This window comes from Anoplopoma fimbria, chromosome 4 (genome assembly GCF_027596085.1).
Source record: "Anoplopoma fimbria isolate UVic2021 breed Golden Eagle Sablefish chromosome 4, Afim_UVic_2022, whole genome shotgun sequence".
NCBI classification, from domain to species: Eukaryota; Metazoa; Chordata; class Actinopteri; order Perciformes; family Anoplopomatidae; genus Anoplopoma; species Anoplopoma fimbria.
Genome location: NC_072452.1, coordinates 25,075,200 through 25,091,852, shown reverse-complemented (window position 1 = coordinate 25,091,852; position 16,653 = coordinate 25,075,200). Strand labels below are relative to the sequence as shown.

Sequence of the window (16,653 nt, the reverse complement as noted above, 5' to 3'; positions counted from 1 at the left end):
ATATTTAAAATAAAAAAAATAAAAAACCTGAACATTTAAAAATATATATATATTTAAACATATTTTTTTAAAAAAAAAAAAAGCTATAAATATTTTAAAAAAAACTATAAATATTTAGAAAATATATATTTAAAATAAAAAAATAAAAATGTACTAATATTTAATATCTATCTATCTATCTATCTATCTATCTATCTATCTATCTATCTATATATATATATAAAATAACATTTTATCGTCTCTATGGCAACAGCGCCTCGACCGCGGGCCGTGACGCGGCGTCCTCGGCCGGGTCACATGACCCAGCCCCCTGGCTCCCGGACACACAGGCAGAGCCCAGCCGACTCCCGTCTCAGCTGCTCAGTCTGTGTCCGACCGGGACATGAACCAACACGGACACTGAGAGGCTCCACGGCGGGCAGAGCGTCCGGAGAGACCAGCAGACACGCTGAGGGACCAGCAGGCTTCTCCAGAGGTGGGTTGTTGTTTTAGGAACGCTCCATTGACGGATAAAGATAAAGATGAAGCTAAAGCTAGCCGTGTTAGCTCCCGGTGGCTAAGCTAGGTAGCTAGCCTGGATGCTAAGGACATGTTAGTGTTGTTGTTGTTGTTGTTGTTGTTGTTGTTTACATGCCTCCCACAGCAGCAGCAGGTCTATCCTAACACACACTGCTGTGTCTCAGTCTTCTGCTTATCACAGTGTCATTAATCATTCATTTATTTGATTTATTTCATGTTGTAGTTTCCTCCACAGATCCCATCACTGCTGTTTGTCCTCTGTCCTCACTCCACCTGGTCAAAGATTAGTCTAAAACAATTGATTAGGCTGTTTCCATTGTCTTGGCTTCTCTGTGTGTGTGTGTTTGTGTGGAAATGTCCAAATATTAAGGAACATATAAGAGGGTTTTTTGATTCACAGCATCCTGGACAAACAGGGAATGTGTTGTATGTTTGATTTTATCAACAGGAAACACTGGAAGCTGCATCAAATATCAGTTTTATTATTGACATTAAGACCTTTGCATTTAAAGGTCATTGTTTCTACCTTTTTTGTGTCTTGAGAACTAGAGAGCATACTTTAAAACATTGTTTATTGGGCACATTACAGACGCATTTTGCATAACAAATTCAATTAAATTCAGTTTATTTTGTATAGCCCAGAATCACAAATCACAAATTTGCCTCAGAGGGCTTTACAATCTGTGCACATGTGACATCCTCTGTCCTTCCCTCACATCGGCACAGGAAAAACTCCCCTAAAAAAAACCTTTAACAGGGAGAAAAAAGGAGCGACAGAGGAGGGATCCTTCTCCAGGATGGACAGAATGCAATAGATGTCATGTGTACATATGGAAAAAAAGATCGTCTACATACTTAAAAAAGAATCAAGAATGACAATAAATGTTAGCTGCAGCCCCAATGATCCTACATCAATTACAAGAAAAGTACAGCATGAATCTAAAAGGTTTTATCACAAGATGATCATGAGGCAGCTTTCTTTTTATAGCTTATAAAAGATTCCCAAATTAGGGAAAACTGTGGAAATGTCTTCTGACTTCTCTCATCTGAGAGCTCGAAATAATGATTACTAGTGAGAATATTTAACTTGCATTAGAAAGTAACCTGGACAGGCTGTAGTTTTATTGTTCTTTTGAAGAAACTGAGAAATTGAGATGTAATGCACAAATCATTCAGTTTATAGAAAAATTAATTCTCTCTTGTTTCGGTTTCCTGCTGCCAGAAATCGCACACCATCATATTTTCATTGCTTAGTGTTTGGCTTAGTCCTCTCATGTTACGGGCCACGGCACATTGTGAAAACTTCCGTGTAGCTCACGATTTAGACGCATCGGCCTGCTCGCATTACACGGTGGTGGTTGTGGGGGTCACGCATCTTATTCTGCATGCTCACTGAACCACGAAGGAAATGCCAAGAGAAATACATTTTCACACACGGGAGGCTTTGTCTTTTGAACTATCTCTGTTTAGTTTCACTGTGTAGCGTTACATAAACAGTAGTTCACAGTGCTATTGTAAGGGAGCTGCAGGACTCAAGTCCATGTCATAAGATTTCCTTTAAAGACAATCCAGTTTCATTAGTTGTTCTGAACTATTTTGACATTAAACATTAATTCCGTGTCAATAAGATTTAAGGAAGTGCACTCACTAGAAGTGAAGTTAAGACAATTGCACTTTTGGGTACCTAAAAGAATTCCGCTGATATTCTGAACTTTGCTGTTATTGTCATTGACAGTGACGCCTTTTGTACAAATCCTTGTGTGATTAGAAGAAGCAGCAGCTGGCCCACAGCGAGTCGTGAAGATGTTCTAACCTGTTTGTCCTGCTCTTATGTAACGCCGGGGCTAAGTGCCCAGGGGTCAAGTGCCTTTATTAAAAGACCATCCAACACGTTGCCTGTCAGCCAAAAGCTGAGGCGGAGGATATAGGCAACAGAGAGACAGATCTTTAAAGCTGACAGAAACATAATCAATAAGGAAAACAATCATTACCTGCAGCCTCACTGAAAAAGGTCCAGCAGGTTATTTAAAGAGCTTGAATTCTCAGTGTATCTTTGCTTCCAGCGAGACGTTCACAATCTCATGACGGATCGATTTGCCTCTGAAGAGTCATGCATTGAACTGCTCCTTTTTTATTTTGAAGCGTAGTAGCTGTCGATGCTGGACTCCCTGATCTAACGGTTTTATGATCTGCAAGGCTGGGAGAGACGACGCCCGGCCGTCCGCCAAACCTGTACGACCCAACATGATGGCCTCCAGTGATGTGGACAACCGGGGTGAAGGTAATACAGATCAACTGTGTTTTTTCGGGTTTATTTGACTCTCTTCTTGGATCACAAACAGGATTGTACTCTGGAGTATGTTAATGTGTAATATAGAGTAGGAACGTAGACGCAGTTAGGATTATTTGTAATCCAAACTGGCAAGTAGACACTGACTCATCAAAGCTGCTTTCGTTTCTTTTGGCTCAGCTGTTGTCTTGTTTGACCGGAGGTCAAACCAGTAAGTTAAGTATTCATCATGTTGTGATAAAGGAGAACTATCTATGATTTGTTTCACTCCCAATCCCCCTTTACCTTACAGCAACTATTCGACAAATGAAATGCAGACATTTTAAAAAAAGACTTGTATCTAACTTCTATTCAGATTCATTCAAAATCCATTAAAAGACAATTTCCTTTTGAGTTAAGTTGACTAAGAGGTTCTGGTCTCAGTTTCACTTCACTATTAGTGATCACACTGAGAGTGGACATTCTGCCTGGGTCCCCTTCTACAATAAATATGGCCTCGACAGTTCCTCTCCGCTTGTAAAAGGCCGATAAGAGTCACAAGACACTAAAGTAAACTCAGCTGAAGCCAGCAGTCTGTTTGGTGAAGCAGTGAAGTGTTTTTCGGGTCATTAAACACGTCTACAAACGAGCAGGTAGAATCAGCTAAGTGTAGCTGCAGGACTTGTTGTTTTTTTTCCTCTGCCAAAACAAATAGTCGTTGATCTGCGTTTATTACAGTCAGCTGGTTTACAGCAGACATCGTTTAGCAGGAATCGATCTGTGTTCATTTTGATTTAGCTGTAGTTCTAATCTTTTGACAGAAATGTGCATTTGTTTCAGTCACATGTAGTCTTTTTATTATTGTTATTTAGTCAAATAATCATCACTGACACTTCAGTCTCAGCAAAAAAGTTGTTTCTAACACTTCAAGTGTCGTCTGGAGTTTTGACCTCTTCAGACTTGTTTCCCGTCTCCGTGCACCTTGGAAATGTTCCAGAAATCAATAATCTGCCATCTTTTATGTTTGCAGTTTTTTCTCTATTGAGAAGTTAGCAAAAAAAAAGAAAGGCACAGTGCAGCTCTGCAGTAATACAATACACCTACACTCATTGAGTGAATATCAGGGGGATTGAGTTTGTTGACAGCCTGCATTAATCTTTCACATATTCCTACTGATCTTCCTCTCCGCCATGACTTCATGCTAGTTTTCCAGTAGCGGAGACGCAGAGTTTTCATGTCATGACGCTCAAGTTTTTGTCAGAATTGGACAATTTGGAACCAGTTTTCAACTGGAACTAATTGTAAATTCCCATCACTAATCCAAATCCAGTCCATGAAGATGTTATCTTACAAAAACTGCCTTTTTTATTTTATTTTTTATTTTAAATGTCAGACTTACTGTTGATTTTTGTCCCTTCTATAGAAAATATAGTTTTAATCCAGCATAGGATAATAATACAAAATATTGAATAACACTTTGCATTAAAATCAATTAGTTGATTTGTCCAGACATCTGTTTTTCACAAAATTGTTTAGGTTTTTTTTTGATTAGTTGATAAAAATGGTAAAACATTTCATGCATTTGGTCACGTTTTAGTCTTGTTTGGGTTGTGGGAAAAAAAGTTGTCAACATATATAGTTTTTGTTGATGAAGTTGACACCAATATAAATCGAAGACATATCTATTTATGAACTCTTAAAATCTTAGGCTTACTGTGTGCAGAGCCTTTGGGAATAGAGAAAATGTGTTTATCCCGTGTGGAATGTTTTGAACAAAGTAGTTGTGAGAAAACTCATGTACTTCATGAGGTCCCCCCAGATACTATTACTGCCACGCCACAAAAGAGCCTCGCTTACTCCCGTTTGCCCTCTCTCTTTGGCGGCAGGTTCTTTGTTTTCAGACCCAATTCCATCAGAAATGGATGCGCTTTGTCCCTCTCCTCCAGGACCTTCCAGACCCCAACGGTCCTACGAGAGGATCGAGGGACGGGAGGGAACCTCGTAAGTATTACAAAGTCTGATATGTAGCAACATGTAACATAAATCCAGCTGGCCCGGCTCTAATGCAGATATAACCTGTTTTCCAGTTTCTGTCAGACTCTTATCCACCTGTTGAAGGGGAACATCGGCACGGGGCTGCTGGGGCTGCCTCTGGCTATCAAGAACGCAGGCCTGGTGGTGAGTACACAGAGTATTGAAATCATCTGATCACGCCAGGTCACATGACAGGTCTGCAGGGTATTTCTCATGTTCCAGGAGCATCGTTCACAGGATCATGTAGAGAGCTGATTTGCGGCGGGAGCACATTTACATGTTGCACCGCAGTGAAATATTGTGGCCATAGTCGGTGAGATAGGTGAGGTATTTTTATCCCTTCTATGAGCTGTTATCTTCACAGCCAAAACCCAGAGCAGTCATGTGACAAAAATATTTACAATGGAATTCAGGAGACATTAGAATGCGGCTCTTGTCTCTTCTCAGCCTCCTCTTGATCTTCACATCTTCTTAAGGTTTTCACATGACTTAAACACAGATCACATGTCATGCCTTATTTACTTTTGCAATACTCTGAATGATTCTAATTATTGTACTTGTTTGTACTGGTCAATATAGTTTATGAATAGTATAGTGGTATGTTGAGCTATATAATATATTTCTTTATGTTCCATATCTCCTCTAAACTAACATAACTGTTCGATTTAACCATTTGATGCATGTGATCATACCAGCGTGATCATTCTAGCAAACTAATCTGAATTTAGAGGGAACACAGCTCAAACATATATGGCATTTTAGAGGGCTTTTATTTTTTCCACATCAGATTGTCCTGATATTGTCCGAGTGACACTCTGAGGTGGTCTGCTATTAATTTGAAGTTAAACTGGTCCGTGCTTGACACTCTGAGGTGGTGTACTGTGATTTTTGTTTTGCCATTGGTCTTCAGAAATGAATTCTTTATTATTAATTTAGACTAATTATTAAGACGATGAACACAATTTGTCTCTAAAATATAGTTTGTATGCATTAGATTTATTTTAATCTGATATTTGTTCATTCATTTTTATATTTTCATTTATTTATTGTTGACAGACTGACTGGCTTATTGAATTAATGGGAAATTACTGTTCCCCTGAAGGATCCTTTTATTTTGAAGTCAGTTCTTACACCCTCTTACCTTAATGCCTAGAATATACGTGTACCACAAAACAACCTGGATGCTTGTTTTGAAATGGAGTCCAGCATCTTCCATGAACGTTTCTAAACTATGCACATATAAACTTCACTTCTTTCGCCAAAGTCTCACTCTCAAGTCCCACCCTGCCTACATGCACCTATTGATCACACTGGACTCTCTTAGCTTCAGCTCTTCCTCGTGGTTTCATTATTATGTTTAACATTGTGCCTCTGTCTCTCTCCAGCTGGGACCCATCAGCCTGCTGTGTATGGGAGTCATAGCGGTCCACTGTATGAGGCTGCTGGTGAAATGCTCCCACCACCTCAGTGTGAAGTAAGTACAAAGTACAGTACCTTTTATTTTCTGCCAGCCTCTCCTAACTTCACCGTCCTGCTCTTGTTCACTCACGTGGTTACATACGTACATAGTTCAACCTGAATACTTTCCATTTAACAGGACGGAGAAAAGGCCGGTGGAGATAAATCTAAAACGTCCTCCCTGACGTTTTACATTATCTTGTCTCTCACTGTAGGTGCAGCTGTAATTGTTTGTTCCCAGAGATAATTTGTTTATCTCCTCACAGCCGGGCCACCGTGGCTCGTTTCTGCCAAATCATACAACGCGATAAAGCTTTTTGCTCTGCGTTTGTTTACATCTGTTTGTTTGTTTACATTTGTTTGCTTGGCTTGCCGGCTGTTCCAACAGTGACTCACTGGTTTGACAGGTTACACTTTGTTTAGGCGTTTCTGTCTCTCCACGCTTTCCCTACTGTTCAAACAACAGCATACAGGCTCCGAGTTTTTGACCAGCACATCCGTCAGCTCCACAAAACCAGAGCAGCTCCACCCTTCAGCGGTGGTGCAGTAAAAAGTGTCACCAGTCCAGTTTAAACCCATCAGCTTATGTAACAGAACTAATGGGGCAATAGACCTCAAGTATATGATCCATTATCTGTCTTCCAGCTGTTGGTGTGTGAGGTGACTAAACACACTGGTTATCAGATCGCCTGTCGTGTGTGTTAACAGTTTACAGTCGACCCGCCCCTCCGCGTGGTTCCTCCCGCCCTTTGTCCCGTTCATGCAGGGATGTACACACCAACTCCACCCTGCAGCACAAAAGAGGATTAAGCAGATAGAGCGTGAGAATGATGAGCCACCAAAAGCCTCAGACGACTTCTGACAAAAGTCAGAAATCAATCTGAGACGAGATGCTGCACATCCTGTTTCTTTACTGCAGAGTCAGGGTCACCACTTCCTCTTGTCTCTTCAAAAACATGCATGTTTCATCAACTAAGCCTTCAAATATGTAGTTGTAAAGACAATGTATTTGAATTCACCTCTAGTCTATATTTGCTTTTACTCTTTCTTACCCAACTTACAGTATATCTGTTATTTTCAGCAGCTGTAAATTCATTTTTTTAAACTTTATTGGCAGTTTCATAATGACATGCTTATCTGATCTTGAGTAACCTTCCTGTAAGTCGCTTTAGATAAAAGCGTCTGCTAAATGACTGTAATGTAATGTAATCTTACTTCGCTGCATAAGGGTTTAGGGTTATCGTGGTTTTACTAGTCAGCGTCTTCTTATATACAGTCTGTGGTCAGCCTCCAACGTGTGAGAGTTTCTGTAACTGTATTCCTGCAAAGCTACAATTCATGCATGTAGCTTGTCCTTTCTCATCACTATTTTGCATTTTAGGAACACAGTTGCTGCGAAGCATTATGGTGCCAAGAAAGAACAAGCTACATGCATGATATCTTCATATTTACATATGAGATGTGTGTTGAGAGGAAGTTCCAGTTGCAGTGTCTCTTCCCCAAAGAGAACAATTAATCCAAACATACATGATTTTTTTCCTGTTTCTCCGTCCAGGATGGACCGGCCGTCTCTAAGTTACGGCGAGGCGATGCAGTACGGGATGGAAAACGTGTCGTGGCTGAGGAGACACTCGCAGTGGGGAAAGTAAGACAAATGTTTAAACCACAGAGGTTAGAGGTTTCCCGTTAGAAAACAATACCAGTCTTTCTCATCAGTCATGTTTCTCACACAGTTTTATGAAAATGTATTCAGTAATGTCCATGTTTTAGTAAATGATATCGGTTTTTTAAGGTGTAATGTATCTGTTCAGTCTCATGAGGGTATAAATAGTGTTTCAGAGGCTCTCCCACTATGAAATATAGTTATGGTGCACACATTGAATTCTCAGAGGACTTTACAATCTTAAAAAAAAAAGAAGGAAGAAACCTCAGGAAGAGAAACTGATGACGGATCATTTTCCCACAATGAGCAGAAGTACAATAGATGTCACGTGTACAGAATATTTTATAAAGAAAAGTCTGTAGTGTGATGCTTGATAGCTCCTTATATTTCTACAGAAGTTCTTAATAATTTCAGGGACGTTTTCTGAACAGGTTGCTGTAATTTTGTTCGAATTTTAACGAAAATTGAGACGGTAAAAGCTCTTCCTGTCCGAGCTCATGAACCTGTTGTGTGAGTGCATTATAGTTCAGGCTCAATATTTACCTGTTGTCCAACCTCTCTCTCTCTCTCTCTCTCTCTCTCTCTCTCTCTCTCTCTCTCTCTCTCTCTCTCTCTCTCTCTCTCTCTCCCCCCCCCCGCAGGCATACGGTGAACTTGTTTCTAATCATCACTCAGCTGGGTTTCTGCTGCGTCTACTTTGTCTTCCTCAGCGACAATATCAAGCAGGTCCTGACCACACACACACACACACACACTGCTCTAACCCTAACCCACTACAGAGATAGTTTGGATTGCTTTGTAGTGGGCTTGTATGATGTAACATCCAGGCTACTGTGTCGTCTGACCTTTGACCTGCACAGCTCTAGACATCTGAATACATCTTTGTTGTTTAAATGCCCTAATTAATGAAGAGGTTTAGTGCAAATCTAAAGGTGTGAACCCGTTTCTATACACTCTGATTATGGATTTATGGAATTAGTTCAGTTTTGGGTGCTCACATGAAGATGATTTTAGGTTATATGGCAGTTCCCATAGTTATGTAAGAGGGTTGCTCATGCATGTACATGTACTCACCGAGAGGGTTTCACTGTTTACTCGTACCACGCTAGATACAAAGAAATGGGTCACAAGCAGAGGAGGGGTAACAATGATGTTCACCACAGCAGACAGAGGATTTGCATGCACCAGCTTCAACAGAATACTTTGAAATAAACCCAAATGTGTTGCACATGTAACAGCATGCACTGAAAAAACTACAAATACAATTCTTATGCATGAGGGGGGAGAAACAGAAACAAACAAAGCTTTAGAGGATTTGGAGGAACTTGCATGAGAAAATATGTTCATCAGCTTTATATTTTTAAACATCTCCTCATCTTTGCAGTCTTGAATATTAGGTCTGTTTGAGCATAAGCTTTAGTGTTTCTGTGACTAGAAAACCATTCAGATGATCCTGATAATACATTTAAAATGTGGAGGATCTGGATATAATCAACGTTTGATGGAGATCTATGTTTCGTCTAGCAGAGTATTCCTCTGTATGGCTGTTGTGTTATCTATGATTGTTGTGTCCTTTGCCCGCTGACCTTACAACCAACCACTGACCCCATGTTTTAGCTAGAGATCTGGGAACTTAACCTTTGACCTCTCTGAAAGTCTCGCCGTTTCTCAATATGTGAACTTCTCTGTACTTGTGTCCTCGTGAACTTGTGAAACGTCATCTAGCGGCCCAAGTACTGTTCCAATACACAAGTTCATCCAGACAAGTACGGTCCAGATACCCGGATGTGTCCTCGCTCCGCCCATTATATCGAGGATGCATCGGAGGAGACTTGTGTGGACTTTGGACAGCCAAGTATCCCAGAATGCATTTCACCAGCAAACAAGAGACGACAGTAGCGGAGACGGCTCACAACTGTCAGTTATAACTGTCTAAATACTGCTGTTGTTGTGTAACGGAATTTAGTTTTAACATTTTTTTAAGCGAGAATGTAGTTGTTAAGACTTAAAATATGCGGTCAATTTATCAAGATAGAGCCTGTTTGAAAAAAGCGCCGACGTTTGTCGGAGATGAGAGGACCAGAGAGGAGACCGGGCGGTGGTGCTCATGCAGCCCGCTGACAGCAGCCTGATCTCGGCTAGGCTCCTCCAGATGTGCCGCTGGCTCCGGTGTCTCTGTGGTTGTGGTTGCAGATGTAACACAAAACATATACATATTAATATTTTAATATTTTCTAAATGAAAATGAAAAAAGGCAGGGTTGTGTTTTATATCATATTTCGTTTTATTGTCAATATATATGACTGAAGATAACCGGAGTAGGCGGGACCGACGAGCTGAGTTGGTGACGTCGTGACGTTGGTGACGTCATCAAGTTCGCTGCTGTTCCAATTGCAAAATGACCGTACTGCGTCCTCCCGTCCTCGGGAGTTTGTACTCCTGAGTCGAACTATCCAAGTATGAACTTGCAAGTTTGCAAGTCCATACTTGACCATACTTGGTATTGAGAAACGGCCAGACTGTGTCATTTTCATTTAGAAAATATTAAAATATTAATATGTATATGTTTTGTGTTACATCTGCAACCACAACCACAGAGACACCGGAGCCAGCGGCACATCTGGAGGAGCCTTGCCGAGATCAGGCTGCTGTCAGCGGGCTGCATGAGCACCACCGCCCGGTCTCCTCTCTGGTCCTCTCATATCTCCGACAAACGTCGGCGCTTTTTTCAAACAGGCTCTATCTTGATAAATTGACCGCATATTTTAAGTCTTAACAACTACATTCTCGCTTAAAAAAATGTTAAAACTAAATTCCGTTACACAACAACAGCAGTATTTAGACAGTTATAACTGACAGTTGTGAGCCGTCTCCGCTACTGTCATCTCTTGTTTGCTGGTGAAATGCATTCTGGGATACTTGGCTGTCCAAAGTCCACACAAGTCTACTCCGATGCATCCCCGATATGATGGGCGGAGCGAGGACACATCCGGGTATCTGGACCGTACTTGTCTGGATGAACTTGTGTATTGGAACAGTACTTGGGCCGCGCTAGATGACGTTTCACAAGTTCACGAGGACACAAGTACAGAGAAGTTCACATATTGAGAAACGGCCAAAGTGTCTGGAAGTGAAACATCTGTCATGTAATTTAAGACCAGTTCCTCTCTTTTAAGCAGATCTAAATCTTGTGTATTGTATTTGATTTGGCCTTAAAATTCAGTCTGTTGAACCTTTGTGTGGTCCTGGATAGACTTTATAAATGCAGTATAGTTTCTCACCACTAGGCAGTGATGTCTGTCTACAATGGTGGTCTCCTTTCTTCATCTGTTAAATGAACATGACCAAACAGAAGGGAACGCAGAGTAACTTCATTGAAACTGTCAAACTTTTTTGGGAAGTTCATGGTTAAGTTTCTTCTAAACCTGTTTGATAAGTTATGAACTAAATAGAGTTCCTGAAATGCTTAGCTGGAAGGTTTTCATAATCAGTTCCTCATGTCAGTTATTTCTCCAGTAAACATACCAAACATTTGCCAAGTACAGCAAGTATCTGCTGTTCTATGTTTATGTCATTGTAAGTTACAGGAAACTCACAGGAAATACTTTGTTTTGTAAAGACATCACTGCTAACCTGTGATAGACGCTGTAGAAAGTGATTATCTGAATAAGCAAAAATCATAGTTAGAGATACTAAGTCAGTATTTTTGAACTATCATGTCATTATATTGAGATACTAACTTAATATACTGAGATACTATTTCAGTATTTTGGAATATTAACTTATTATTTCTCATTCTAATCTTTTTTTTGTCATCATTCTGGTTTAAATGGGCTTCCATAGAAAAGTGAAAAGTCTCTCATGAAAATGTCTTCAGGCAGCAGTTCTAAACAGAATCATTTTCCTTCTTTGTCTCATTCATTAACGGACTCGTTCCTCTCTGTTCTCCACCCTCCATTCACGCCTTCACCAGGTGGTAGAAGCAGCCAACACCACCACCCTCAGCTGCCAAATGAACTACACTAACCAGACCCAGGTGCTGGTGCCGAGCTTCGACTCCCGCCTCTACATGCTCTGCTTCCTGCCCCCCATCATCCTGCTGGTTTTCACCCCCGACCTCCGCTACCTGGCCCCCCTCTCTCTGGTGGCAAACCTGATGATGACGGCCAGCCTGATCCTCATCTACTTCTACTCGCTGACGGTGAACACCACATTTATCTCGTCTCTCTTCTTTGCTTCAACCTTTATAAATTCAACTAAGTGTCTACTCGACCCGTATCATATTTAGGAACCAGGGTTTGCAGTTTGTGTTCATCCAGTTTCACTTTAATTAAAGCTTTATATTTATTTATTTTATTTGCATATATCAACAAACTACAGAAACCCTGAGAGGCAAGATCTCCAAAAATCTGGTGATTCATTTTCTGAAGTTTGATCTAAAATATTTTCTTTCTTGTGTTTTGTTTTCTTGTGACTTTAGAGCACATGTGCAAAAGGTCTTTCCAGGATAATCTTTTTATGGTTCCTTAAAAAAACAGTTTTTTTAATTATCTGTTTCATGTGAAAAATGACTAAGGGACCTAGAAAGGTTATTCTGAGAAAACCTGTTCTAAAGTTTCATGAGAGAAAACAAGTCAGATCAGATTTAGAGAATGTTTCACCGGATCTATTTTTCCTCTAAATTGTGTCTTTTCTGTCACGCATGTTCAAAACATTTACACCCGTCAGAAACAAAAAGAGTTAAGTTTCTCCAGCAGAAACTTAATAAAGAAAAATCTGAAATTAGGTTACTGCTAATTTCCTCAGCTCAAATACTTAATTTAAACAAATGTACGCATCTCTGAATTTGAAAATGAGGAAGACAAAGATGTCGTCATGACTGACTTCATGACACGCTGACAGATGTGCAGAATATTTGTCTAGATCTGTTTCTTCAAACCATGAAAGTGAACTTTGGGAATGACACCAGAGTTATTTAAATAAGTTCTTTGGTTTGTTGTTAAAATAGTTGAATAGGGCGATATGTTTTTTAACTGCAGATGACGCAGTAATCTAATGTGAGATTTTCTTCATCTAGTTTTATAACCAGCGCCCCACTTTTCTCTCTTTGTGTGTTTATAATCTGCCTCTTTTTCCCTACACGGCTGATTGAGTTCTGTACAACTGGTGGCGACAGAGTCTCCAGATTACCTTTAGAGTATTTCATCATGCTCATTTAAAGTTATATAGCAGTCGTGTTCCCTGAGAAACGGCCTTGTGAAAAAAAAGCAATTTCTTGCATCAGAAATCTTACAAAGGTTCAGCTCTTTGAGATATATGTGGCCCTTAAGGTGTTTTTTGTGGCTGATGAATCACCAGAGCAGGAGAGCAGAACGCCTATAAGCAAAGCAAAAAACTCGTTCTTTTTGTTGCTGGGCTTCATTTGTTGCCCTGATTTGCCTCTAACCCCCAAATGTATGAAAATATGAATGTGTTAATAGACAAGGGGAACACTTTTTAATAGCCGTCATCAATGTAACGGCTGTAGAATAATGACGCCATAAGCGTTTAGATTGGTTCCCTACAAGCCTCGCTTTCACCGTGCATTTCTTAATGACTCTACATGGTGGTTTAGGGTTTAAAGGCTCATCACGGTGACCTTTATTTTAACTGCGATTTAAAATATGGTCTTCCAAATTTAAGTGAAGAGGTTTCCCCGTAACGGCAGAGACGCCGTCGACAGCAGGATGAAGTTTAACGGCTTACATTTCCTTTATTCTCCCACTTTTGGTTTGATTTTGCAGTAATGCCAGTTCCCTCTCTAACAGCTACTTATCAATGACCGCAATCACATTAGATGCAAATTGACCTCTTGACTGCAAACATGATCGGATCAGATGAGGAACAGTATTCAGCAAACCCTTGGATATAAATAAGATTATACAGTTTTTGCATAATGTGGCGTTAATGTTCTTCTTTCTTCCTCTTTCCCTGCAGAACATCAAGTACCCAATCAACCTACCTAAAGTGGGCAGAGCTAAAGACTACCCCCTCTTCTTTGGGACGGCCATCTTTGCCTTTGAAGGGATCGGAGTGGTACGTGACGGACTGATGATACCTTATTCATGAAGCGAGGGTCAAACACGTTAACATCTAAACAGTTTAAGCCCTTTGTCATCTGGTGTTAACATGAAATGTGTCTCTGGGTGGTCTTTGCATTTACACCTGGCTTTATCTCCATTCTGTCCACATGATGGGATTTAAATATGCAGATGAGGTCCGCAGAGTTGAATTTATCATTATGAAGTATTTGTCTGTTTTGAGAGATGAGAAAAAGGAGCCGAGGATTGTGATTACTCTGAGCAGCTTTGGGAATTTATTACAATGTCATATAATTGAATATATTTATTGCTTTTCCCCTTATGGGTCTGAATAAGTTGCTAAATTTGTCCCTAGCAGGGAGGCTTTAAGGAAAACAGAAAGCAATCCGGTTGTTGTCGGCAACAGTAAAAGCACTTAGAAACAAGACATTTTCTTAGGAAGAAAGATTCTGCATGACCTCCTACTGTTTGGAGATAAATCAACATGTTTGTAGTAATCATGTGTGGCCCACAGTGGTCATTAGCTTTCATCACACTCTGCTAAACATGAATTGAATCACGTGTTTTATTTCAATGGGCGGTGAGCTGGTTTATGGCCGACAGTTGTTGGTAATTCATCACTTTGTTCTGTTACTTAATGTTCGTAGTTCCTGAACTGTTCAACAAATACTGCTGGACAACTTTAGTGTCCATGTTGTTGTTGTCTTTGTCTTAACCACAAAGAGTTGAAAACAAATGAAAACAATAAAAACACAGCAGGGACACAGTATTAACAAAAATAAAATATATTGACGTAGATATTTTAGTGTTTCTTTAGTGATTTAGCATGCTCTAATAGTCCTGCAGAAGAGAATTCTTCATCGGTGTTCAATTAACAGCATCCAGAGTGCTGAGAGAACATAACACTTGCTGTACAACAGAGACTTGGCCTTTTGCTGAAATGTCAACACAAATGTAGTCTTTATAAAACGTCTATAAAGCAAAATCAATGCATCTTAAAAACTCACAGGGACATAAAGACATTTTCTTCCCTTGAGTGTAAAGACTATTAACTCTAATGTTGTTTAAATGTCAGAAGAGAGGATGAAACAAAAATCCTCCGTTCATTTTGATCCGTTGTCCTGTTGACAGTCTGGTTTTGTCCCTTTGGTCTCGGCAGGTTCTTCCTCTGGAGAACAAGATGCAGAGGCCTCAGAGGTTCATCTCGGTCCTGTTATTGGGGATGGGCATCGTCACCTTCCTCTACATCAGCCTGGGCACCATAGGATACATGTGCTTTGGAGAGCACATAGGAGGGAGCATCACTCTCAACCTGCCAAACTGCTGGTAAGTTAACAGCAACAGCCACATTCACAATGTGAATTTAGGAGCAATCTTACATTTTACAAAGGTGCTAATATAGTTTTAAAAATCATGCACCTGCTTCTCTTTCCACTTTGTTGTGTGAGTCTGCATTAGAGCTGAGCAATATATTGATATTATATCATAATAAGGTGTAAGTGTTGAATTTTCCTGGTTTCAAATGCTGCATAACAGTTAAGTGATGTCTTTTCTGAATTTACCAGACTGTTCTAGCTTTTTTGATTATTTGCCAGTCATTATTTCCACATTACTGATGATTATTTATGAAAATAATATTAATTATCCAAAATGATCATTGTGTTAATATTTTGTGAAAGCACTAATAGTCAACCCTACAGTATTATTGCAATATTTAGGCATTTTTTTAACTTTTTCTCTCCACACTCAGAGGTACATTTACAAAAGGATTGTGCTGCTTTTGCGACCGCTAAACTGTGTAATTCTCAAAGCAACCTCAGAAGGTGAAATGATCATTTAACTGTGCTTCCATGATAATCACGTCTAGGTACTTCTGTGCTTTTTGCACATATTCAAATAAGGTAATATGCAGACATTAGGCGCATAATTATCCCATTTCTATGCAAATAAGCCTGATCGCAAAAACAGTCCAATTCACAAAGATCAGCGCTGAAAGCCACACTCAGTTACAGTGAAACTATGAGCGTCTTCAAGTAGTTGGTGATAACTGAAGTACATTTATTAGAGAATAATATAAAGATTTACAAAAGCAAATGTTCCTGTTTGTCAAGATAATCTCAAGGCTCCCACAGAAACACAAACATCTTTATTTAAATGATTCGTTTTCCAGCAGTGTCTGAAGTAAAGTGGACTTGAAAAAAGGAATTTAGAAGCAAATGAGAGTTGTGAGAGCTCCTTTGATGCCATCTAGTGGCCGTCTTCAGAAGAGCTCATGACTATTTACCTCCATACAAGACGGAGGGGCAATATCAAATAACTTGAGACACTAAGTTTGTAACTTTACCCCAAACATAATGAATGATAAGTTCTGTTACAATCACAACTCTTCATGGTTACAGTCGAGCTGCTGCATTAATGCAAAATAAACCCCAAAAGAACAGCAGATAGAACACATTTCATGAAGACCAGGTGATTAATACAATATAATATAAGAACTGTATGATGGCTGTTCAAACACTTTGGTCGAGTCCTATCTGCACACACACACAGACATGGAGCTAATTATCTATTCAATTCAATTCAGTTTATTTTGTATAGCCCAGAATCACAAATTACAAATTTGCCTCAGA

The 16,653-nt window shown here is 39.8% G+C and overlaps 1 protein-coding gene across 4 annotated transcripts in view; it reads left to right on the top strand.

Moving 5' to 3' along the window:
- Positions 1 to 330: 330 nt before the first annotated feature.
- Positions 331 to 16,653, top strand: part of slc36a1 (solute carrier family 36 member 1) — a 37,802-nt gene continuing 21,479 nt past the window's right edge. Inside the window, exons 1-10 of one of the 4 annotated variants that reach the window (XM_054597875.1) lie at positions 331 to 475; positions 2,716 to 2,800; positions 4,675 to 4,789; positions 4,876 to 4,966; positions 6,208 to 6,296; positions 7,836 to 7,925; positions 8,585 to 8,669; positions 11,917 to 12,144; positions 13,920 to 14,018; positions 15,183 to 15,349. In XM_054597875.1, the coding sequence (XP_054453850.1) occupies positions 2,764 to 2,800; positions 4,675 to 4,789; positions 4,876 to 4,966; positions 6,208 to 6,296; positions 7,836 to 7,925; positions 8,585 to 8,669; positions 11,917 to 12,144; positions 13,920 to 14,018; positions 15,183 to 15,349 (1,001 nt within the window). In that variant the 5' untranslated portion in view covers positions 331 to 475; positions 2,716 to 2,763. Of the gene's footprint in view, positions 476 to 2,661; positions 2,801 to 4,674; positions 4,790 to 4,875; positions 4,967 to 6,207; positions 6,297 to 7,835; positions 7,926 to 8,584; positions 8,670 to 11,916; positions 12,145 to 13,919; positions 14,019 to 15,182; positions 15,350 to 16,653 lie in introns of all 4 variants that reach the window. The other 3 variants (XM_054597874.1, XM_054597872.1, XM_054597873.1) reach the window with 3 other exon arrangements.